General features: G+C 53.5%; 1 protein-coding gene across 1 annotated transcript in view; it reads right to left on the minus strand.

Moving 5' to 3' along the window:
* Positions 1–25,504, minus strand: part of XKR6 (XK related 6) — a 264,606-nt gene that overhangs the window by 11,381 nt on the left and 227,721 nt on the right. The window contains exon 2 of the mRNA XM_040234120.1: positions 4,260–4,456. Coding sequence (XP_040090054.1) covers positions 4,260–4,456 — 197 coding nt within the window. The remainder of the gene's footprint in view (positions 1–4,259; positions 4,457–25,504) is intronic.

Consider the following 25,504-nt stretch of genomic DNA (forward strand, 5'->3'; position numbering starts at 1 on the left):
CCCCAAAGTCAGGAAAGGCGACAGAGCTGCTGACTCAACCCGATCCCCAGAGGGCATCTTTCATCTCAACATACCCCGTCTCAACCTCCTTCCATCACCACCTCCCCCAGGCCTGCTACGTGCTGTTGATTTCTACTCCAGAGTTCCCTGCCAATCCGTGCTCTTGGCTTCCTCTTCCAAGCACTCCAAGCCCATCGTTTCAGCCCTGGAGCCCCACAGCTGCCTCTTACAGGTGCTCTTGGTTTCCTCCCTGCACACCAGGAAAGGGATCTTCTTTAAAAGCTAATCTGGCGCCAATGCAGGAGACACGGGTTCAACCCCTGATGCAGGAAGATCCCGCATGCCCGGGGGCAACTAGGCTGTGAGCCACAGTTACTGAGCCTGTGCTCCAGAGCCCAGGATCTGCAACTACCGAAGCGCCTAGAGTCGGTGCTCTGAGACAAGAGAAGCCACTCTCCATAACTAGAGAAAAGCCCGGGCAGCAACGAAGTCCCACGGCAACCAAAAATGCATAAAAAATAAAACTAAAAAGGCTAATCTGGGACCTCTCCGGTGTTTCAGTGGCCAAGACTCTGCACTCCCAATGCAGGGGGCCCAGGTTCAATCCCTGGTCAGGAAACTAGATCCCACATGCTGCAACTAAAATTTGTGCAGGCAAATAATTTTATTTTTTTTTAAACTAATCTGATCATATAGCTTTCCTACATAACCCTTCCCACTGCACTTGGTACACACCCAAGTTGTCAGGCCCACGCCTTCCTCTCCACCCTTCCCGACATCACTCTCCTTCCCCTGACTGCTGACCCGCAGCCATGCTGAGTCCTGTCATATTCTAGAATAAGGCAGGCTTTTCCCACCCCAAGGCCGTTGTATATGCAATTCCCTCTGCAGGGAAGGTTGTTTCTGCTCCTCCCATAGCTGGTTCCTCCTCATCGTTAATACTCAGGCTAAGCGTCAACTCTCTAGAGAAGCTTTCTCTGATGTGTGTGTGCTAAGTCACTTCAGCTGTGTCTGACTCTGTGCGACCCCATGGACTGTAGCCTGCCAGGCTCCTCTGTCCACGGGATTCTCCAGGCAAGACTACTGGAGTGGGTTGCCATGACCTTCTCCAGGGGCTCTTCCTGACCCAGGGATCCAACCCATGTCTCTTATGTCTCCTGTCCTGGCAGGCGGGGTCTTTACCACTAGTGCCACCTGGGAAGCCCAACCCTGCACAGATAAGCTCTGTGCACACCCCACTCCAGGTCCTGCAGCCTTGGCATCATATTTGTTTGCTTAAAGCATTTGCCACAACATGCCGGCCATCTAACTGCTCCTGTTACATCTCCCAAGAGAGAATGGGAGATTCATGAGGGCCTGGACCACCTCTGTTATGGTCCCTGTTACCCTCTGCAGGCAGTATGGCGCCTGACTGAAAGCATCTTTGTGGACCGGAAGACTGTGTCATATACCCATAAGATACCCGCCAAAGTGCTGTAGACGGGCACGTGCAGTTCACTAGAACTTAACCACCCAGAGGAGTTATTATGCCCACATTACAGACGAAGAAGCCCAGTTAGGACATCAACTTGTATAGCCAGTAAGTGGTGGAGGTGGAATTTACACACAGCTCTGGCGGACTTTTCTCACCATGCGGGAATGCCTCCCCATCCCTGCCATAGCCAGGAAGACTCTCGAAGCTCCCACCGGACACCAGGCTCATTACCAGTGAAAAATGGCATATGTTACCAGGTAAAATGTATAATTTTTATCTTTATTTAAACTTGACTAGAGACATCTGATTTAAGGAGGGCTCCAAATGACCAAAATATTCAAATGAAAGTGGAGGTGAAAGTCGCTCAGTCATGTTCAACTCTTTGCGACCCCATGGACTATACAGTCCTTGGAATTCTCCAGGTGAGACTACTGGAGTGGGTAGCCTTTCCCTTCTCCAGGGGATCTTCCCAACCCAGGGACTGAACCCAGGTCTCCCGCATTGCAGGTGGATTCTTTACCAGCTGAGCCACAAGGGAAGTCCTATAATATCTGCATAATATCTGCCTGATTTAAAATTACCACTATGATTGTATTTTGAATTGATAAGCATCAAAGAATTGATGCTTTTGAATTGTGCTAGAGAAGATTCTTGAGAGTCCCTTGGACTGAAAGGAAATCAAATCAGTCAATTCTAAAGGAAATCAACCCTGAATATTCATTGGAAGGACTGAAGCAGAAGCTGAAGCTCCAATATTTTGGCCACCTGATGCGAAGAGCCAACTCACTGGACAAGACCCTGATGCTGGGAAAGATTGAAGGCAAAGGAAGGGGATGACAGAGGATGAGACGGTTGGATGGCATCACTGACTCAATGAACATGAGTTTGAGGAAACTCTGGGAAATAGTGAAGGATGGAAAAGCCTGCTGTGCTACAGTCCATGGGGTCATAAAGAGTCAGACACGACTGAGCAACTGAACAAAAACAATCAGTTTTACGGGTAAATTGGATACAAATCCATCTTTCAGGCTGACTACTGTAATGTTAACCCAGTTATAAAAGAGGAATCAAAGGTGGAGAGGTGGCATAAGGAGAAAAAGTGGAAGAGGCTGGTATCTGGCAAGATCCGTGGAAAACTCACCTATTACAAAAACAGCAATCTACCTAAGCATCTACTAGCATTAATGCTGCAAAGTGGACAGGTGTCACCAAAGGCCACCAGCTGGCCATGATGTCATTAGTAACGTGTGGTCCAATTCTACCATCACCACCAACAAAATGGCCAGATGCTGCCTGAGGCCCTTGACATTCGTCATGTCAAAAATATTCAGAACAACCCTCTGTGGTAAGTACCAATATTATCTCCATTTCAGAAATGAGAAAACTGAGGAACAGAGAGGCTCAGTACCTTGCCATAGGTCACACAGCTGTCAAGCAGCAGGGGGAGTCGCCCCATCTTTCCAGGCTGCTGCCCTGCAAGAACGCACAGCGTCCACGTCACCAACAAGCCCCTTCCAAATTCGCAGACTTGGCTGTCCTCTCCAGATGGTGTGGAGCAAGGGGGGATCCCACTGGAGAGTGCCCTACAGGTGCCTGTGAACTTGGTGACACCCAGGGCCCACTGGAGCAGCTTGGGAAGCCAGGGGCCCAGAGGCAAGGACCCAGGAGGCTCGCAGGCCCCAGTGGCCAGGGACCCTCTGCCTCAGCTGCCTTGCTACTGCAGATCATACACACTCATATCCTTTGGAGTCAGGAATCTCTTTAGCAACATCTCTGCTTGAATGCTCCCCATGATGGGAAACTCACTACCTCCTGGGACAGTCTCTCGGTCTCTGGATGCCTCCCGCTGTTTGAAATGTCTCCCACACGGTGAATCGATAACCATCTCCCGGTAGCTCCCTCCCGCTCTTTGGAATGATCATGGTTCCCCTACATCCCTTCAAATGCTGGGGTTCACATAGCCTACATCTTCCCCAGGATGAAATGTCCCCAGTATCCCCCAAAACATCGTGATCTCCAGCCCTTCCTTACCCTGGACCTTTGCCCCAATCAGAACTCCAGCCCCACTGAAATAAGTTCTGACATGACCTGGACACTTGCAGGTTGGTCTCTGCCCTGACATCAGCAACCCAGGGTGACAGTGTGCTTTGACCAGAGGAGTCCCACCTAGAAAGGGCTTCTTGGGTTGCCGGGTGGCCCCCAAAGGCTTCCTGCTGCTGAAGAAACCAGTGGTGTCCAGACCAGCACCTGGGCGCTTGGAGACTATCTGGAGCCGCAGGGGCCCGGAGTGGGGGGTGGGGTCGGCGGGCGGGATACCCTGGGCTCTGGACCCCCGCCCACCATCTACCTAGAACACAGCTGCTTCAGCCTGTTTTATAAACGGGGCTTCTGCATTTTGTAAACGCGTTTGAAGCACCACGGCTCAAGAATGTCTAAAACTGCTGATGCCGCGTGACACGATTTAGCTTCTTGGGCACGTGCTGTCTCCTTCATCCCGTGTGTGCAAATGCCGCGGCTCAGGCCAGCGCCAAGATAAGGGGCCTTTTCCCTGGACTGGGAGACCCAGGCCCCCTGCTCTGCGCTCCAGGGACACTGGAGACCGGGCTCCGCTCTGCGCACGTGAAGGCCGCGCAAGCGCACACGTGATGGCGGCGGTACTGGTGCGCACACCGAGGCGCAAAGATGCCGCGCCGGGGACTTGGGGATCCGGACGGGCGACGCCCCTTGAGTGTGCGCGGAGGGTGGCCGCCAGCCCCGGGCTGCGGGTGCGGGTGGGGGGACTCACAGGGCAGCGTCTCGGCGCGGCTCTTCTGGACCATTATGCAGAGCTGTAGCACCAGTTGGGGGGCGCTTTCCAGGAAGGTCTCCAGGAGGCGCAGCATGTTAACGTCTGCATATTCGTACATCATAGCCCAGTAGAAGCGTCGCTGGTGTTCCTTCTGCCGCTGGCTCTGAATCCCCAGGTACATGGTGCGGATATACCTGCGAGAGACGGGACAGAACACAGAGAGAGGCATGGGTTGGGGTGCGGGTTCTGGAAGGGCCAGGCCCTCCCGGGCAAACCAGCCGCGCCTCCTTGCTTCTGAGGTTTTCCAGGTGCTTGGACCAGCTCTAGGGGTTCTCCCAGCCCACGACTGAGGCTCTGAGGCTTCAGGGTGGGGTGGGGTGGGGTCAGGCCGGGGAAGGGGGCCTGGGCAAGTTGTCCCCTCCCCCACCTCGGCTTGTTCATCTACACAGTGAGAAATGGGAGAGTGGGACCCAGTGGGCTTGCAGGCCTGCCAAGGAAGCACCGCAGGTGGGCTCGCTCAAGTCCAGGGTCCCAGGGGGAAACTTCCAGGAGGGCTTTCACTTCTCTGGAGGAGGACGGAAAGGAATTCGCATTTATGAAATTCCTACTGAGGATCACTGGTGGGCTGCCTGGTGTGGCCTGGGTCCCGGGTGACAGGCAGAAGTAAACCCATGTGGGACAGGCAGGCAGGGCTCCCAGAGGTGGATGCGGGAGCCACCGGGAGCTGACCGAGGCTGTTGGACCCCAAAACTCATGTGTGCCCCGCTCCACGCGAGGGGAAGCCTACAGTGGCAACTCCGTCGAGGTGTGGCCCAGGACTCAGCCACACAAACACATGGACCCCACTCCCTCCGGGAGGGCCATGGGGCCAAGGAGGCAGTGCAGGTGGAGGGCGTGGCTCTGGGGACCTGGACTCACCACCCCAGCTCTGTGTCTTTGTTACTCTTCTTTGCCATAGGAGAGTTATAGTGTCATGAGGCTGATGGGGAGCTTGGGGAGATGATCCAAGTGCTGGCCGTGGGTCCAGGCCCGCAGAAGAAAGCCCCCATGCCTGCTGCAGTTCTCCCTAAACCGTAGACGCTTTCTCCAAGCCACAACAAGGGGAGGATGGACGGCATCATCTAAGCCAGACTTGGGAAGATGCCCTGGAGAAGGAAATGGCAGCCCACTCCCAATATTCTTGCCTGGGAAATCCCATGGATAGAGGAGCCTGGTGGGCTACAGTCCATGGGGTCACCAAGAGTCGGACACGACTGAAGCAACTTAGCACACACAGAAGCTAGACTCACCCAGCGGCCTCTGGGGCCAAGCCCAGCCCATAGGAGCTGGCAGCGCCAGGACCAAAGCAAGGTTCAGAAAGCACAGTGGACCCCGTTAGGATCAATCGGGGTCATGCAGCATCAATCAGGGTCACAGACAACAGGACAGAATGACACGTGTGTCCCTGGCCATCCCCTGGGAATGTGTCTCCTAAACCACCAAGCCAGAATCACGGAGGTTGAGAGCGTGGCTGACCCCTACCTGGTCCCCGCTGTCCCCAGGCACCCCACCAGGGGCCCACTTGGGGGTCTGTCTCTATCGCCACTGCCAGCCTGGTCTCCGCCATCACCCCCTCTCTCTTGGATCAGAGCAGAAGCCTCCTAACTGGCCTCCCAGGGCCCACTCTTGCCCCCAGAACAACCCTCTCTCTGCCCAGCAGCCAAGGCACTTTGTCAAAATCACAGGCGGCCCTCCCTGATTTCCCATCATGCTCAGAAGAAAATCCCACCCCTCCCTCGGCTCCTGGGCCCTGCCGGCCCCCCCCCCCAGCCCCGTCGCCGGTTCTCTCCCCGACTCTCTCATGTCTTGTCCATCTCTCGTGGCCACGTGAGCTTGTCTCTGTTCACACCCTCCCCCGGGGGGGCCTGTGGAAGAAGGAAGACTCCTGTCGCCCAGGGCTGAGTCCCCCCTGCAGGACAGCACTGCAAAGGCAGCCCGCTTCCCCAGGTACACCGACTTTCTAAGGGGCTCCCAGAGAAGGCTCTGTACCCGCCTCCTTGAAGCAACGGGAAAGGTGGGCATTGCCTAGAAACCTCACGTGGCTTTTACAGCAGCCCGTGCTTTAGAAGCAGAGGTGAGAAAGCCTACATTTGCAAAATAATACAAAACTACAGTGACGCTCCAATGTAAGTCCAAACTGGAAGACCCATCGGGAGCATTCCCTGGGGTGAGCGCAGAACCACCCCACAGGAAACTGCGGGGAGGGAGGCTCTGGAACAGGAGTGGTGTCAGGCTGGAGTCAACAGTGCGCGGTTGCCAGCCCCACCGGGCACCACCTCAGGCCAGGCGTGTCCCGAAGGGCCTGTCATGCCCTGCAGGGCAGCTCTGGTTACCGTCACTTATGGCGCAGATGGTAAAGCGTCTGTCTGCAATGCAGGAGACCTGGGTTCGATCCCTGGGTTGGGAAGATCGCTTGGAGAAGGAAATGGCAGCCCACTCCAGTATTCTTGCCTGGAAAATCCCATGGACAGAGGAGCCTGGTAGGCTACTGTCCACGGGGTCGCAAAGAGTCGGACACGACTGAGTGACTTCACTTCACTTCACTTCTTCAACACCTGGCAAAACAGAAGCTCTGAAGCGAAGCAGGGTGTCGAATCCTCAGCTGCTCCAGGTTCTGTTGCTTACTGGCTGCGCCGCTTCCCATGAGTCCCTGCCTCTCTCTCGGCCTCTGTCTGTAAGTTCCCAAAATCACGGGACCGGGGAGAGGCCAAGGGAAGGAGGGGGTGCCCGGGGGGTTGCTTGTTGAAGCTGACCTGGAAAGCTACGGGGCCACTGAGAGAGAGGGGCAGAGACTGAGAGACACAAGAGACGGCAACAGAGAGAGATGGAGACAAGTGGAGAGACAGGGAGAAACAGACCCGTGCACAGAGAGAAGGGAGACGGACAGAGAGCTCTGGAGGAGACTGAGAGAGAAAGGGACAGAGGAGAGGGAAGCTATGTCGGAACTGCGGGCCTGAAGGAGACCGACTAGACGAGGCAACTGTAGCAGCGGGCTGGGCGGGGCAGGCCGCTCTAAGGACGTGTGGTCCCAAGGAGTTGGAAGGGGCTGGGGAGCCAGACTCCAGGACCCCGGGCAGAGGGGGCGGTCGGATCAGGTCGGACGGTGGCCTGGGGAGAGAGAGCAGGAGGGGTCGGGGGTGCCCTGGTGAAGGGGCTGAAGCAGGGCTTTGAGTCCAGAGGCTCCGCAGGGCACCCAGAATAGCCACATGGCCAGGAGAGCCTTGGTGCCCTGGGTCTCCCAGGTCGGATATGGTCTCTCTGCCCCTAAACTCCTCTCTACTCAGATGTGGCACCTGCAGCGCCCAGTGCCGGGCCCGCAGACTCCCTCAGGGGCCAGACCACAAAGCTCTACTTTCTCAGGCCTGCTCTCGCAGACCACAGCCTCTGTCTCCCCCAGCCTCACAAGGGGCGCAATGGGGGAACAATCATGTCTCATACCCAAGCCTATCTATGCATTCAGGTCCCCAGGCGAGGGCACACCAACACTCAGGTTCAAAAGGGAGCTCGTGGTCTGCCCTTCCACGCCCCTGCTTCCCAAGCTACTAGCCCCTCTGTCCGGCATGGCCAGCTAAATGGAAGACAACGAGCCCAGAACACATTGGTTCAACCATAACATCTGCCAGAGAAACCAAGCTTGCCTCTGTGGTAACATCCCAAGATACAGGAAGAGATGAAGGTAGGAGTGGGCAGAACTGGCCACTCCCCACCCATAAGCAGACAGATGTTTGAAGCCCAGTGTGCACTGGGGTCAAGTCTGAGACCAAAACTGGTTATCAAGCCTCCTGGGACACCAGCTCATATAGCTTGCCCCCTGGAGTAGGAGCTACATCAGAGTCCAGTTCAAAATTCCCAATCAAGGGCCTTCCACCCAATCCTCTGGCTCCTGCACCCTCCTCTTCTGTCCTCAAGTCCCGGGGTCCCTGGTAGACCTTATAGAATCCAGAGTCGGGTCTTGATGACCTCTGGGGAAGCCCAGCCAGCAGCCTCTTCTTGCTAAGCTGTCACCCCTGTGCAAAGACAGCCGTGGCCCATGGCCACAAGGTGGCGCCAGACCCTAAGCCACACAGGAAGGCTGCGCCTCCGCACCGTGATCTCATTCCCAGCCGGCGGCCTCCCAAGGCCTGCACCTTTCAATGCGGCAGCATGGGGTGCAAGGGGGCGTCTGGGCAGGCCGAGGGGCAGTCCTAGATGTGCCACGTCCCCACGAGAAAGCATCTGCAGGAGACACAAGGTGGCTGCTGTTGCCTCACCTTCTCCCTCTCCTTGGCAGTTTCCAGAAAGCTCACCTCCCCTAGAAAGGTGGTTTAGGAGGAAAAACATCCAACTCTCCTCCTCCTGACTGGCTTCCACCTGGATTCTGTGTCACCTGCTGTCACACTATTTCTCTCCTAAGAATATTGGATCATGAAAGGCACGATCTAAAGGCAGGCAGGCAGCCGTCCTTGTGGAGCGAGGACTCAGGAAACCTGTGTCTGGTGTGAGGTCTGCAGGGCTGCTCGACCTTGGGCAGTTCACCCGTCTCAGAGGGGCAGGCCGAAGGATCGCTAAGCCAAAGGATCCTTTTATTAACTCCATCTTTCTCTGGCTTCTCAGAGCCGAAAGAATGGCCAAGCCTCTTGACAAGTAACACCCAGTGTTTGTGTGGCGCTCATATGTGCCTGGCACTGCTGTGAGCATTTGGTATTTATTAACTTACTTAATCCTTGCAATAGATGTATAAGGTGGATGCAGTGTTACCCCCGCTTTAACAGATGGTAAACTGAAGCACCAGGGTTACGGAATGTGCTTCAGTTTACCCAGCTCAGTAAGGGGTTGAGGAGGGCTGCAAGCCCAGAAGTCTGCTCTGGGGCCAGCAGTGCTTGGAGTTCCCATGCACACAGCTGTATGAGGTAGACCAGTTGTCTCCTTCCTTCTGCCCTTAGTGCGACTTGCTTGCTTTTACTACAGTGGAAAATTATGGTTTGCTGCTAACACCTGGGTTCTTTTTCAGTTCTGTTCCTGACTGTGTTGCATCTCCTACCCTCATGGAGCCTCAGTGTTCTCATTTGTGCAATGCCTGGCCCAGAGGAGGAGCCTAGGACGTGGTGAATGGATGGATGCATGTTATTGTGGTCCCGTAGAGGGCCTCAGGGGACTCAGAGGAGGCGATGCCTGTGAGAACAGACGGGAGACGGAGGCCAAGGATGGCACCTATTCCTGACCCCCCACAAAGGGCTCTCCTCCTGTCTCCCCTTCAGTCCACTCTCCTTATTCCCCTTCCAAGGCTGTCTCCTCCCCTTACTTCATAAACCACAGACCTGTTTAAAGTTCCTTATGCCTCCAGGAGAACTCTCTAGTTCTCTGAGCACATTTTCACCTTTTATAGAGCACTCTGAAGGAGACATATCTGTCATCTTTTCCTCTTTGGTTCATCTGAGACTCAGAGAGGCTGAGTGATTTCCCCAAAGTCACACAGCAAGTCATGACTGAGGTCCATCAGAGGTCTTGGCCAAATTATGTTGCCCCATTGGTAGTTAGCTAAGGGAAGCTAGAAGCAAGAGGCTGAATAATTTCACTTGTCTGGACCTACAGTACCCTGCTGCTTCTTATGACACATTGTGAAGTCTCTATTGTGGAGGGCAACTCACCCTCAAAGTCCCAAACAGGGCTGAGTCTAGGTTTGGGGGGACCTGAAGCTTTGGGAATCTTTAAGAGAAAAACATTGTCTACTAAACGCTGAAGGTAGAAATACGGACAGCATCAATTCTGTACATTTTTTCCCCAGAAAAATAAGAGAAGAGAACACTTCTGTATTCACTTTATGAGGCCAGCATTACTCTATCAAAGTCAGACACGTACCGCACAAGAAAATAAAACTACAGACAGTATCTCTTATAAAAGTGAAAGTGTTAATCACTCAGTCATGTCCAGCTCTTTGCGACCCCATGGACTATAGCCTGCCAGGCTCCTCTGTCCATGGAATTCTCCAGGCAAGAACCCTGGAGTGGGTAGCCATTCCCTTCTCCAGGGCATCTTCCCAATCCAGGGACAGAACCTGGGTCTTGTGCACTGATTCTTTACTGTCTGAGCCATCAAGGAAGCCCCATCCCTTATAAACACAGATGCAAATGCCTTTAACGAAATAGTAACAAATCAAATTCAGTGATATATAGAAAGAATGGTATTTGATAGCCAACTGGAGTATATTTGGGGAATGTAAGGCTTATTCTGTATTCAGAAATCAATTAATGCAATTAATGATATTAACAGGTAAAACCACACACTACATTAACTGATGCAGAAAGAAAGCATTTGACAGAATTCAACATCCACTGATGATTTTTTTAAAAAATTCTCAGCAAACCAGAAATAGAAAAGAGCTTTCTTAACCTGACATAGATGAAGGACATCTATAAAAATTAATAGTTAATATCACACTTAATGATATAAAGACTGAAGATCTTAAGATCAGGAACAAGGCAGTAACATCTACACCCACCATTTCTATTTAACATCATACTAGAAGTCCTGGTCAGTACAATAAGTCAGGGGAAAGAAATAAGATTATACAAAGTGCAAGGAAAGGGGCTTCCCTGACAGTCTGGCAGTTGAGAATCTGCCTTCCAATGCAGGGGACGCAGATTCGATCCCTGGTCAGGTAACTAAGATTCCACCTGCTGTGAGGCAACTGAGCCACCACTATGACCTGACGCAGCCAAAAATAATCAATCAATTAAATTTTTTTTTCTAACTGCAAGGAAAGAAGTAAAATTGTCCCTATTTGTAAATGATATGACTATCTGGATAAAATCCCCAGGAATAAAAAAAAGGTTCACAGAACTAATTAGCAAGTTCAGCAAAGTCTCATGATACAGGGAGACGGAGGAAGGAGCCTGGTGTGCTGCAGTCCATGGGGCTGCAAAGAGTCTGACCTGACTTGGCGACTGAACAGCAACATGATACAAGGTCATCGTATGAAAATGAATGTATTTCTATAGACTACTAATGAACAATTGGAAATTGAAAAAAAAAAAACAAAACATGCCACTTAAACGAGTTCCCTTAGGTGAAGGCAGGACAGGGGAGGGGGATTAAGAGGAACAAACTATGAGGCATTAAGTAAATAAGTCACAGGGATGAACGCACGGCACCGGAAATACTGTCCGTGCGTCGTAGTAACTTTGTTCAGAGTATAATCTGCAAAGACATCGGATTACTCTGCTGCACCCCTGAAACTAGTATAATACTGTAAGTGACTTATACATCAACCAAAAAAAACTTTTATATTTTTGTACTATTTAAACACAAGCAGCCCATGCCTCCAGGGGCACGTTGACCCTCATCCTGGGTGAGCATGGAGCAGTGTCTCACAGGCACACGCACACACCATCACCACCACCACAAACGCTCCACACGAACACCACACACAGACACTCATGCACGCCGCACTCACAATGGAGACACACCGCTACGTGTGTACATGCCAACCACATGTGAAGGTCACGCACCCTCACGGCTGTGTCATATGCAGCAAGACACACACGCGCACGGCGCCATGCACCCGAACACGCTGCACAAGTCCAGGGCCTCGCTTGTACAGACCCCTGTAGCCCATATCCTGGTGTCAACAGGCTCCAACCTGGGATCCCTGAGAGGGTGGGTCCTGCCTGCCCCCGGCATCACAGCTGACTCACAGGACGGACGCAGAGGGAAAAAGGCTAAAGCACATCACTTCTGGGTAGAAGTGGGACTCTTCCCCTTCTCCCACTGGCAGCCGGGAATCGCCAGAGAGAGGGGGCTGCAGCCACTAGACAAGGAGAGAGGGGAAGCAGGGCTGTCATCATGGGAGGAATCCTGCCTCCGATATCAAGGACAGACTGGGCCAGCTGCTACCTCCACACACCCCCGAGCTCACTGACACCGGAACTTGTGCTGCCCTGGCCCTGCTCACACCTGTCCAGCTTCACCTCCACCTGAGCCTAGCAGATCGGGGAAGCCCGGCTTGTGGTCGCGGTGAAGGTGTTGAGAGCTGTCACGATGATGCCTGATCTGCACTCCTGTCGGGCCCCTCCTTCTAGGTGGAGGGGCTCCTCCCCGTGTGTCCTCTGCATCGCTGACTGCATCCCAGGGGCCCAGGGCCAGCTGGCTGTGCCCCCAAAGCACGGTGGGCGGTTTCAGGGTTCTGGGCTGCATGGCGCTTGTGCAGGAACCTCGCTGGTCTGCGGTCTGTCACCTGGTCAGGATGGAAGCTGACCTGGGTCCCCAGGCGTTAACGGGGGCTCCAGGGCTGTGGTGTCAAAAAGGCGGTGCTCCCACCTGTAGGATACTGACTCCATGCCCAGGTGGGAACCCCTGAGAGTCTTCCCTGGGGCTCCAGGTCAGTACAGAGAAAAGTCCTCCAAGCTCTCCTAGGCCATCACAGATCTGGGGGGCACCCAAGCTGTGGCAGACAGGATCGGGGTTCAGCCTGCCTGCCTAACCTCTGCCAGATACCGATACTTGCATTTCTACAGATGAGGAAAATCGAGGCTAGCCTGGATCCAGTAACCCAGGGGGCTCCCTTGTGGCTGTGCAGTGTGGTACCCAACCTCCTGCCTCCGCCCCACCCCGCACACACGTGCTCCCCGCCCCTGGCCACACCTGCTGGCCTCCAGTCCCAGGCCTTCCGGGCATGTGCTCGTCTCATTCTCTTGACATCTGCTGTCCCCATCATCCCCGAAGGGCCCAGTTCTCCCCACGTGCCTCACTCCATGCCCAGGTCACAGCATTTCCCTTCCCCACCCCTGTTATGCTGGGTCCTCAGTACAGTAATAGCTCCTATTTGTGGGGTTCTTCCTACATAACAGGCACAGTGTGAACCTTCTACACATATTACATCATTCAACCTAAGAACGTCACAATCATTGGCAGATGAAGAAACCAAAGCGAGGGGAAGTCCCGGGCCGCGGCTGCCAGCCTCGTCCAAGCACTGGACTCCAGAGGTGGTGCTTCTAACCCAGAGACGCTACATTCTTCTATTCCTTATCATGTCCCCCTTCCCTCTCCTCCCACTTCACTTTCAATTCTATGAATTAGGTCATCTATTAGCCCCGTTTTATAGAATCAGAAAACTGAGGCTCAGAGGGGTTACATAGCACACCAGGTTGGAAAGTCAGATTTCAGCCTTGATTTGATTAGCTGCGCCACATGCCTGGTTTCCACCCCTAGAGGTCCCTCCCTGCTCACAGCCCATCCGTACTGGAGTCACAGACTCAGAGGCCTCTCCAGCTAGATCTTAACCCCTGGGTTAAGCTGCTGTACAGCCGCGCCCCTACCCCACCACAGTAAGCATCCACGCAGAGGGTGCTACCGTGCATTTATCCCCTGCTCTGACGGTCTCGTTTGACCAAGAGATGCCTGCAACATCACCTTTAAATCCATAACATACACGTTCCCCGAGGCAGATGGCCAGAGCGGTTGTGAGGAGCAGAATTAAAGCAGGAATGACCTGGGCTGCAGACAAGAGAGGACCTACCAACCAGCCTGGCAGGACAGCGCTACGACGAGGCAGGTTCCTGCCCGCTCTGGACAGTTTCAGAGAGAAGCGAAGCTCCGGGGCTGTGCGGGGTCAGAGGCCCACAGCTCACAGAGCAGAGGGGCTGAAGCTGTCTTTCCAGTGTACCGCAGGCACGGTGCGGTGCACCCAGCGCCCACCTGGGCATATACACGTGGGTGTCCGCACAGAAGTCCTAGCCGAGGGCCCCCTCACACTGCCCAAACGCCGGTGTGGGTGGCTCAGGGGCCCCTAAGCTGGCACACTGGGAAGAGTGCAGCAACACAACCCCGGCTGAGGGCTCTGGGCCCTCTCGAGCCCTCTCTGGGTGTGAGAACGGATTCTGGAACCTTCCACTGGCTGGCTGGCCTGGAAGCCCTCCACCCCTCCCCTCCCCCCACTCCGGTTGAGATGTCTTCAATTTCCAGGAAAGGTGGAGGGGCCAGATGCTGGCTCAGCCCCAAAGAGCAGCACATCAAATCGGAGCTATTTTTAGCCCTTCTCTCCAGCGTCTGACATCAGCTGAGCAGTGGTGGCCGGCTTGGGGCACGCATCTAAGAGAGCATGTCTTAGCGGGGGCCCAGGGAAATGATGGGGAAAGCACCCCAAAGCTTCAGGGAAGGGAGGTGGCTGTACTGGGTGTCAGCCTGTCGTCTTCCTGGGTGTCAGGTCCTGGTGGCAAGGTGGCCTCCGCATCCCTCAGAGCATGGGTGGGAAGCGCCCCACCCGCCTCAATTTGTCACTGGCACAGGGGGGCCCGAGAGACTGTTTCTTCTCTGAGACTCTGCAAGACACCTGATCTAAAAAATCAAAATGCCTTTGCAAACATACATGTTGGAGGAACACTCTCTGTTTCTCATCAGCTCCCAGAAGGACAAAGAGCCAAGTTTGGAGGCGTGGGTTTATCTCTGCACACCTGATGCACGGCACACTGCTGGACGCCTGGTGGACATTCCGTGTTTGTCTCATGAATGAGTGAACCAACTGGTCAGCCTGCTAGTCAAATCCTTACGCCCTGGGAAGTGTAGAGTGCAATCTCCCCGGTCCGGTATAAGGAAAACCCCTTTCTTCTCCACACTGTGTCAGCTCAGAGTGTCCACAGAGGGCGTCCAGGAGCTACAGCCCAGAGCAGAAGCTGGAGCCCTCTTTCCTGCTCTTCTCCAGCCTCCCCATCTGCCCCCAACTCGTCCTCAAGCCTCACTCTCTGGCTTGCTAAGTCCCCAGTCCTGAATGAGCAAGGGGCTGCCTTTCTCTCTTAATCAAGTGAGCAAGCCCGTCGCTGGCCCCACCCAGCCTTGTGAGTCTCTGTGGGTCTCTGCTGAGAGCTGGAACCGCTGCTGTGCCCACCGTGGAAAGGCCGCTTCACCTTCATCAGGATGAGAACTAAAGACTCTGATGATGGCCCTCCAGCGCTTGCTTTGCCTGCCTCTTGCTGGAATGGATTTACTGGTCTGCACCCGAGCACCATGGGAGGAGGTTGGCCCTGCCCAGCGAAGGCCATGTTCAGAGTGCCTCACCACCTCAGCAGGGATCCACTGGCCCAGAGTAAAGTTACGTGCACTCTGGTATGAGCCCTGAATCATGTGACCAACATATAAGCATGGCCTGCCCAGGGCAACGGCGCTGAGGGTCCCTGGGCCCAGTAAGAGGACACGCCTGCGCCTTTGTCGGAAGCCTCGGGTGCAGGGTGTGGCCAGCACATCCCGGTGTCCCTTTTCTACCCCAGAGTGGTGGTGTTATTGTTCAGTCGCTCAGTTGTGTCCGCTTTGTGACCTCACAGACTGCAGCCTGCCAGGCTTCTCTGTCCTTCACCATTTCCCAGAGTTTACTCAAACTCAGGTCCATTGAGTCTATGATGCCATCCAACCATCTCATTCTCTGTCGTCCCCTTCTCCGCCTGCCCTCAATCTTTTTCAGCATCAAGGTCTTTTCCAATGAGTCAGCTCTTCGTATCAGGTGGCCAAAGTATTGGAGTTTCAGCATCAGTCCTTCCAATGAATATTCAGGGTTAACTTCCTTTAGGATTGACTGGTTGGGTCTCCTTGCAGTCCAAGGGACTCTCGAGAGTCTTCTCCAACACCACAGTTCAAAAGCATCAGTTCTTCAGTGCTCAGCCTTCTTTATAGTCCAACTCTGATCTGTACATAACTACTGGAAAAACCATAGCTTCGATCATATAACTTCTTTCCAAATCTCCACATCTGAGTGGACAGCAAGCGGACACCCTGTATAGCAGGGTGATGATCGTGGTGTTGGCCGCAGTGACTTGGACGAAGCCACGGAGCCGGGGCAACCCCTCAGGTGTGTGGGCGGGGGGAGCTGCCTGCTTCCACCCGGGCTGGAGGAGGGGTGGGGTGAGAAGCAGCATCTGACCTGGAGCTCAGATCTCCTGCCAGGGAGGCGTTTCTGGGGTCACTGCCTCCCCAGCCCCCATTTTCAGGCAGCAGCGCTACTTCTCCGGCCCACGCCAGATGGGGTTTAAGAATAATAACGCACGATGCAATGACTCTGGTGTCTCTCGCCGTGTGGGTACACTTTTTGACCCCTCTGACACACCTGACTTTTCCTCATCGCCTTCTTAAGGTCCCAGCAAGGTGGTCTGGACTCTCCCCTGAAGTCCGGGTGGAGAGCAGGGCTCCCCCAGCAGCACAGAGCACAGGCTGTATAAGCAGAGACAACCCCGGCCCTGCCTCTTCCCGGGGCTCTGACCTCTTGCTCTCGTGGCCGGGAAGGTATATCACTCACGGAGCAGTTACCTGAGAGGAGTGCCGGAGGCTTCCCACGTGCCGGACACAGAGCCAGGCACAGTCCAGGCCCGAAGGAGCTCCTGTTCAACAGGGAGAGGAGAGGGCACTTAGTCAAGGGCCAAAGGCTATGGACTGCACGGTCCCCCAAAGCAGGAAGGGCTCTGAGTAAAGAAGAGGAAGTTCCCAACAAAATGGGGGAAGTGGGGAAGGTTCCAGGAGGAGGTGAAGTCTGGGCAGAATCTCAGATACTCAAGAGACCAATTCTACAGGCCACAAGCCCCTTTCCCAATCCCGTCTGCCTTGACCCAGCAGGCGTGGGGCCAAGCTTATGGCTTCTTCATCGTGGCCCTCTCCTGAATCTTTCTGGTGAGACATAACCCATGGGGCTGAATCTGGGAGGTTTCTGAGGTCAGGAGTCAGGTCATCCTCACCTTTCCATCCTCCCTAATCCAGGAAAGAATGCATAGATGGATGGGTGGACTGACGGTCAGATGGATGAAGAGGGAGTGGCTGGGACCAGAGAAGGTCCACATCAAGAGGGAGGAGCCGCTTTTGAGCAGGGGAGGGTAGGACTCTGCCTCCTCCAGCAGGTGGGCTGGGCCTGGCTGGTAGGTAGTGTGGGGGTTCTGCTTTATTTTCAGTCACTGTTCCTTCTGCCTCCTGGTGGCTCAGACGGTAAAGCATCTGCCTATAACGCAGGAGACCTGGGTTCGATCTCTGGGTCAGGAAGATCCCCTGGAGAACGGCATGGCTACCCACTCCAGTATTTTTGCCTGGAGAATTCCATGGACAGAGGAGCCTGGCAGGCTACAGCCCAGAGTCACAAACAGTCGGACACAACTGAGCAACCAGCACACCATCCCTTCTAAGGCCTGCTAAGAGGATGCCCCCTGAAGCCAGTGTGGCCCAGGGCACCCTCCCAGCCAGGCCTCAGATGCCACAGGCCCAGAGGCAGCAAGTGCTCCTCCGAGGAGCCAGTCACAGCAGAGAGCACCCATCCCGGGCCAGCAGCCCTGGACAGGGCAGAGGGTGGCTGCAGCAGGGCCCGGGACCCCCGGCCTTTCCTGTCCTCCCTGCTGGCCAGGCCCGAGACGGCCAGAATCGCATCAACACCTGCAGCCTCTCCCGCATCGTCCACACAAGGGGAATGAGGATCTCTGTGGAGCCTCCTGTGGCTTCCTGCACAGGCGAGTGAAGAAAGTGGCACATCCACACAACCATCTCTGGTCTAAGAACGCGTGACAAGAGTAAAGAGCTTAGGAGCATCCCTGGTGGCGCAGTGGTAAAGAATCTGTCTGGCAGTGCAGGAGACGCGGGTTCGATCCCTGGTCTGGGAAGTTCCCACATGCCTCGGAGCAACTAAGCCTATGCACCTCAACTATTGAGCCTGTGCTCTCAAGCCCGGGAACCGCAACTAGTGAAGCCCGTGTCACCTGGAGTCTGTGCTCTGCAAGGGAAGCCACCGCAGTGAGAAGCCATGCATGCAAAGAAGCGCAGCCCTCGCTCGCCGCAGCTAGAGACAGGCCTGCACAGCAACGAAGGCGCAGCACAGCCGAAAATAAAAGCGGAATACAGAGCCTAGCCTTCCCCTCAGACACAGAAGGCTCAAATACTAATTCATACCTCAGCACACTCAGAACAGAATCTGACCTACCAGAGCATATGACACAGCTGGCCAGCCCTGCAGAGCCCCTCGTTCACTGACTCTACCACCCCCCTCCCAAGGTCGTCCATGAGCAATTGCTGATCATTTTCTATAAGGCAGGCAGTTTGCTGGAAGTTTCTTATGGGCCATCGTAAGTAGCTATCACACCTGCCCCATCAAGCAGGCACTGTTCAGTTCAGTTCAGTTCAGTTCAGTCGTTCAGTCGTGTCCGACTCTTTGCGACCCCATGAATCCGCAGCATGCCATGGCCTCCTGTCCATCACCATCTCCCGGAGTTCACTCAGACTCACGTCCATCAAGTCAATGATGCCATCCAGCCATCTCATCCTCGGACATCCCCTTCTCCTCCTGCCTCCAATCCCTCCCAGCATCAGAGTCTTTTCCAATGAGTCAACTCTTCACATGAGGTGGCCAAAGTACTGGAGTTTCAGCTTCAGCATCATTCCTTCCAAAGAAATCCCAGGGTTGATCTCCTTCAGAATGGACTGGTTGGATCTCCTTGCAGTCCAAGGGACTCTCAAGAGTCTTCTCCAACACCACAGTTCAAAAGCATCAGTTCTTCAGCGCTCAGCCTTCTTCACAGTCCAACTCAGGCACTATTACTGGGCTATTCTCTACATAAGCAACCTGAGGCTGGCCCAGAGATGGCATGCTATGTGCCTGAGGTCACACAGCAAGGATGGAGGAGCTGGGAGTCACGCCTGGGACTGGCGGAGTCTCAGAATCTCAGCAACATGTCTCCTTGTGAAGATGCCTTCAAAATCACAAAGTAAGTAAGTAAGTGTTAGTCGCTCAGTTGTGCCCGACTCTTTGCAACCCCATGGACTGCGGCCCACCAGGCTCCTCTCTCCATGAGATTTTCCAGGCAAGGATACTGGAATGGGTCGCCATTCCCTTCTCCAGGGGATCTTCCCAACCCAGGGATTGAACCTGGGACTCCTGCACTGCAGGCAGATTCTTTACTGACTGAGCTGCAAGGGAAGTCCTTCAAAATCACAAAGAGCTACCCAATCGGAGTCCACCAACATCCCCAGGGACAGCTATGCCAGGCAGCTCCTTGTACCAGCAGCTCTGGAAGCCAGGAGAATATAGCATCTTAAGCCCACACCCTTAGAACTCATGTTCCAGACTGAGGTAGAGAATGACCGAAGGAGCAGGTAATTATGTAGCATTGTGCCCAGGGTGGTAAGTGCCCGGTGTGAATAAAGCAGAGGGTAGAGACAGAGGAGCGTGCGTGGATGCGTATCTGTCCAGGTGGAACTCAGGCCGGCGTGGAGCTAGGGGCTGAGCCATGAGGAAGGAACAGACAGTCCACAGCTCAGGGACAGAAATGGACTTGAGCAGAGGTTGTGGGGATGCTGGGGACCTGCAGGCTGGGCAGGCATGCAGGGACAGGAAGACCTGGGGGTCATCACAGAGAAACTTGGTTTTAGTGCCAAGTAACAGGAATAGCGTCTTGTACACTGCACATCACGTTCTTTCTGATCTTTGTGCCTTGGTCTCTCCGCTTCCTTACCTGGGGCTGTGGTGTGAGGGGTGGCAAGTGACTGCCAATGGGTTTGGACTACTCTAGTCCTTTCTATCACTGAATAATACTCCACTGCCTAGATCCACTAAGTAAGTACGTCTTAGTTGCTCAGGCATGTGCGACTCTTTGTGACCCCAGGGTCTATAGTCCGCCAGGCTCCTTTGTCCATAGAATTCTCCAGGCAAGAATACTGGAGTGCTTAACAGCACTCATTATCAGAGAAATGCAAATCAAAACCACAATGAGGTACCATCTCACGCTGGTCAGAATGGCTGCTATCAAAAAGTCTACAAACAATAAATGCTGGAGAGGGTGTGGAGAAAAGGGAACCCTCTTACACTGTGGGTGGGAATGCAAACTAGTACAGCCACTATGGAGAACAGTGTGGAGATTCCTTAAAAATCTGGAAATAGAACTGCCTTACAACCCAGCAGTCCCACAGCTGGGCATACACACAGAAGAAAGCAGAATTGAAAGAGACACGTGTACCCCAATGTTCATCGCAGCACTGTTTACAATAGCCAGGACATGGAAGCAACCTAGATGTCCATCAGCAGACGAATGGATAAGAAAGCTGTGGTACATATACACAATGGAGTATTACTCAGCTATTAAAAAGAACATATTTGAATCAGTTCTAATGAGGTGGATGAAACTGGAGCCTATTATACAGAGTGAAGTAAGCCAGAAAGAAAAACACCAATACGGTCTATTAATGCATATATATGGAATTTAGGAGATGGTAACAACGACCGCATACACGAGACAGCAAAAGAGACACAGATGTAAAGAACAGGCTGTTGGACTCTGTGGGAGAGGGCGAGGCTGGGATGACTTGGGAGAATAGCATTGAAACATGTATATTATCATGTGTGAAATAGACGACCTGTCCAAGTTTGATTCATGAAACAGAGCACTCAAAGCAGGTGCACTGGGACGACCCAGAGGGATGGGAAGGGGACGGAGGTGGGGGGGTCTGGGATGGGGGACACACGTACACCCATGGCTGATTCATGTCAGTGTATGGCAAAAACCACCATAGTATTGTACAGTAATTCATCTTCAATTAAAATAAACAAATTAATTTAAAAAAAGAATACTGGAGTGGGTTGCCATTCTCTTCTCCAGGGGATCTTCCTGACCCAGGGATTGAACCTGGGTCTCCTACACTGCAGGTGAATTCTTTACATCTGAGCCACCAGGGAAGCCCCATAGATACACTACCTTTTGTTTATTCATGTATTCATTGATGAACGTGTTTGGGTTGTTTTCACTTTTGGGGTTATTTTGAATTATGCTATTGTGAACACTGGTGTACCAATTTTTGCGTGGACTTGTGTTTTCAGTTCTGTTGGGTACAGAGCCAGGAGTAGAGCTGCTGGGTCATATAGTGACTCTAGGGTTAACTTTCTGCAGAACCGCCAGACCGTTTTCTAGAGGGGCTGCACCATTTTCAGGCCCGCTCTAATTTCTCCACGTCGTCGCCAATGTTTGTTATTATCTGTCTTTAATGTTAGTCATCCTCATGGGTGTGCAGTGGTATCTTGCGATTCTCGCTTGCATTTCCCTAATGACTAATGATGCCGAGTACCTTTTCATGCGCTTGCTTACCGGCCATTCGTATATCTTCTTTGGAAATGCGTTCCTTCAGATCTTTTGTAGTTTTATTGTTAATAATTGACTCATCCATCTCTTTATCACTGATTCGTAAAAGTTCCCTATGTAATCTACATACTAGTTCCCTGTCAGATATATGATGTGCAAATATTTTCTCCCATTCTGTAGCTTATCTTTTCACTTTCTTCATGATGTCCTCTGAAGCAGGAAAGGTTTTCGTTTTGATGGTGTCCAATTTGTCTATTTTTCGTGTTGTCGCTTGTGTGTTTGGTGTCATATCCAAGAAGGTTTTGCCTAACTGAAGGTCATGAAGATTTCTTTCTATGTTTTCCTGAGTGTATTAGAGTTTTGGCTCTTATGTTTAGGCCTGTGATCCGTCAAAGTTGGTCTTTAGGTAAGATGTAAAGTGAGGCCCAAGTTTATTCCTTTGCTTGTGGAGGCCAGCTGGCCCAGCACCACTTGCGGTAAAGACTATTCTTTCCCCATTTAACTGTCTTCGCACAGGATTTGTTTCTGGACAGTTCTCTTCCAGTGACCTACCTGTTTATCTTTATGACAGCACTGCTGTCTTGATTGCTACAGCTTTGTAGAAAAAGGCTGGAAACAGGAAGGGTAATTACCCCAGTTCTGTTCTTCTTTTTCATGATTGCCTTTCTCTCTCTGCTTTCTAACATTTATTGAGTGGAGATCCATGTCCGATGCAGATCTAAGTGCACTGTGTGTATTAACTCATTTAATGTGACCTGTGAGGTAGGGTCTACCATAGTCCCATTTCACAGATGAAGAAACTGAGGCAGAAACTGCCTTTTACCCACTAAACTCCTGCACAGTGGTGCAGGCTGGTCTCTTGGGGGTTTCCAAGACCACCCTCCGAGATCACTGACTTGGTTCCCAGCTCTTCTTAGCCCCTACAGCTGTGTTCCTCATAATCATCCTGGAATACTGCCAGCCTGCTTACAGGGAAGTCACTCCCAGAAATGTCTGCTTAGGGCTCTGTTAGGGGCTAAATTGTGTTCCCCCAAAACCCATATGGTGAGGGCCTAACCCCTCAGACTGAGTATCCTTGCAGATGAGATCTTTAAAGAGGTAATCGAGGTAAAATGAGGCTATAATCGTGGGCCCTGACCCAACATGGACAGGTATCCTTATAAGAAGAGGGGATGAGGACACCCAAGCAGCACACAGGCTGGGGGGTACCACGCAAGGACACAGCAGGAGGCAGCTACCGGACTGAACTGTGTCCCCCCACCCTGCCCCTAATTCCTATACTGAGGCCCCCACCCCACAGTGACAGCGTCTGGAAGTGGGACAGTTAAGGAGGTGGCTGAGGTTAAATGAGGTCTCTAACCCGACGGGCCTGGAAACCTCTCCCTCTCCCTCTGTGCACACCCAGACCAGACAGAGGGCCATGTGAGGACATGGGGGCAAGGCGGCCACTTACAAGCCAGGAAGCGAGGCTCTGGCAGAAACTAACCCCACCCACACCTGATCTCAGACTCCCAGCCTCTAGAACTGTGAGAAGATACGTTTTTGTTGTTTAAGCCTCCAGTCGGCGGCACTTTGTTAGGAAGTCTTGGCAAACCAGCAGAGTCCTGGGCCTGTCCTTGGGGAAGAGCAGTCTCTGTCTGTTCTTTCAGCTGACAGCTGCTGCCTGCTGCCAGGGCCAGGCCTCGTGGTCATCAAGCCAGGAAGCAGGTGGGTAGGTGTAGTGAAAGTCATTCAGGCGTGTCCAACGCTTTTCGACCCCATGGATTGTAGCCTGCCAGGCTCCTCTGTCCATGGGGTTCTCCAGGCAAGAATGCTGGAGTGGGTAGCCATTCCCTTCTCCAGGGGAACTGCTTAACCCAGGGATCGAACCCGGGTCTCCTGGATTGCAGGCAGATTCTTTACCATCTGAGCCACTAGGGAGGCCAGTTTGGGTGCACAGTGTGGGTCAAAGGGCTCTGAACCTGGAGGTTCAAATTCTGGTTCCACTAAGGCAAAGGAGGTAACACATTCCATCTCATTTTGCAAGAATACAACAGAAAGTTAGATGTGGAATGGGCAGAAATCCAACCAATTCCTTTACAGATGAAGAAAACTGAGGCTCCAGAGAGGAGCCTGGCTGTGATGATCCACCCCAGGTCTCCTGACTCCCAGCCTGGGGGTCCGCACCGTCTGCTGCTTTCGCTCATGGGGTCTCTTCTGGGGTGCTGCGGGGGCGGGGTGAGGGGAAGGCGCAGACAGGAGAGCTGTCACAGCACGACTCTCACAGTTTGCCTCGAGCTGGAAACGAAATCAGCCTCACCTTCCTCAGTAGCCCGAGGCACAGACTCCCCGGTTCACCATCCCTCCTCCCACCCCCGGCGGTGGTCCTTTACTTGGATCCATTCCCCAGTACTTTCTGTACCGCCCCCCCTGCCCTGGTGGATGGTGGGGATGGACGCTGGCGGCTTGTCACGCTTCTAGCCCTGCCTTGGTCTGCCTTCTCAGCCCTGGGGGGCCAGTTCCACCTTTCCTGCAAGGTAGAGCCTCACCCTACTCAGAGGAGACGTTCCCCAAGAAGGCAGAGAGCTCACCTGGAGGCGAGAGGGACACTTGGGCACAGCGATGCTTGGACTCCACCGGAAGAACACCTGGAGGTTGCAGAGCCAGGCGGGCCCCAGGGGGTGTAGGGTCTGCAGCCACGCAGGGGGCTGCCCAGAGAAAGCAGCGGACACCAAAGGAAGGGGCGGCGGCAGAGCCACGGCCGACACTCACAGCAAGGTGGCCAGCTGCCCCTCTGCTCCTCCCATGCCAACCTCCACCTCAGTGGGGTGAGGGATTGAATTAGAATTTGGAATTAAACTGCCTTCAGCTTCTTAGGGACAGGTGAGGCCTCTCTTACCCATTCCCATCAGAAGGGAGACCCCCTTCCCTCCAGACGGGCCCTTCCATTCGGCTGGGCATCGTACGCCTGGAACAAGCTTCCAGCAGCAGACTTACGGTCCCCCGTGTGTCCCCCACCTCTCTCCCTCCCCTTGGCAGTGACAGGCTCCCCGGGACTGGGGGATGAAGCGTTAACGTCTGGCGGGCTCCCAGGAGACAGACAGGCAGGCCCTGAGGTACCGATGCCGCAGTCAGTCACTGACAGGAAGAAGAGATGAGAGGGCTGTGGGACAGATGGAGGCTCCGACTGCCTGCCAGGAGCCACGGACTCCCACTCCGAGGCCCCTTCTCCCTCTGTGCGGCGTGTTCTCATCCCTCCCTGATGTCCAGTCCCTCCAGCAGGGGAGGATGGAGCTCATCAACCGGGGACCTTCACCCCAACCCAGGGAATGTCTCCTTCCCGCCTCCGAACCAGCCAAACTGGGAACCGAGGGAACCTGCTCAGATCTGAGTTGGTTGTGTTTGGTCCAGGAACTTGAACTAAACCAAATTAAGATCTGACATGCGTGCTAAGTCACTTCAGTCATGTCCGACTCTTTGCGACCCTATAGACTGCAGCCTGCCAGGCTCCTCTGTCCATGGGATTCTCCAGGCAAGAGCACTGGAGTGGGTCACTGTGCCTTTCTCCAGGGGATCTTCCCGACTCAGGGATGAAACCAGGCTCTTCTGCGTTGGCAGGCAGTGTTCACCTGGTATGCCTAATCTCAGAATGACCCCCTAATATTATTATCCTTTTTTAAGCTGATTTTGTAACTGTTAAAAAAAAAAAAGAGCTATTATAGTTAGATTTATAATTAAACATGGACATTTCCAAATGCACTAGGCCAAAACAAACTGGAGAAACCATGGTGATTTGTAGAGTCTATCGGTCCAGGGATGTGCTGTGTGACCTTGGGTAAGTCCCTCGCCCTTTCTGGGCCTCAGTTTCCCTCATGTGCATCAGGCTAGAAGATCTAAATGGCTCTTAGCCCTGCTTATCTAATCCCCGAATCTCGAAATAGTCTCCAAATGGACTCTGCAAGCCCTCCGTGAAGTTCGGTTCTCGGCCTGGATGATAACCAAGACAAGTCATCCGGAAAAGGAATGTTCTCTCTGTGCCATCTGTGAGGAGCGTGGGAGACAGGCCCGAGCCCCGGGACTCAGGCAGCCTGCTGACTCTTTGGAGCCGGCACTAATGTAATTATGTGATTAGGACTTTCACCTCGGTTTTCACTGTGCTCCATGTGG

This window comes from Oryx dammah, unplaced genomic scaffold (assembly GCF_014754425.2).
Source record: "Oryx dammah isolate SB20612 unplaced genomic scaffold, SCBI_Odam_1.1 HiC_scaffold_1, whole genome shotgun sequence".
Taxonomy (NCBI): Eukaryota; Metazoa; Chordata; class Mammalia; order Artiodactyla; family Bovidae; genus Oryx; species Oryx dammah.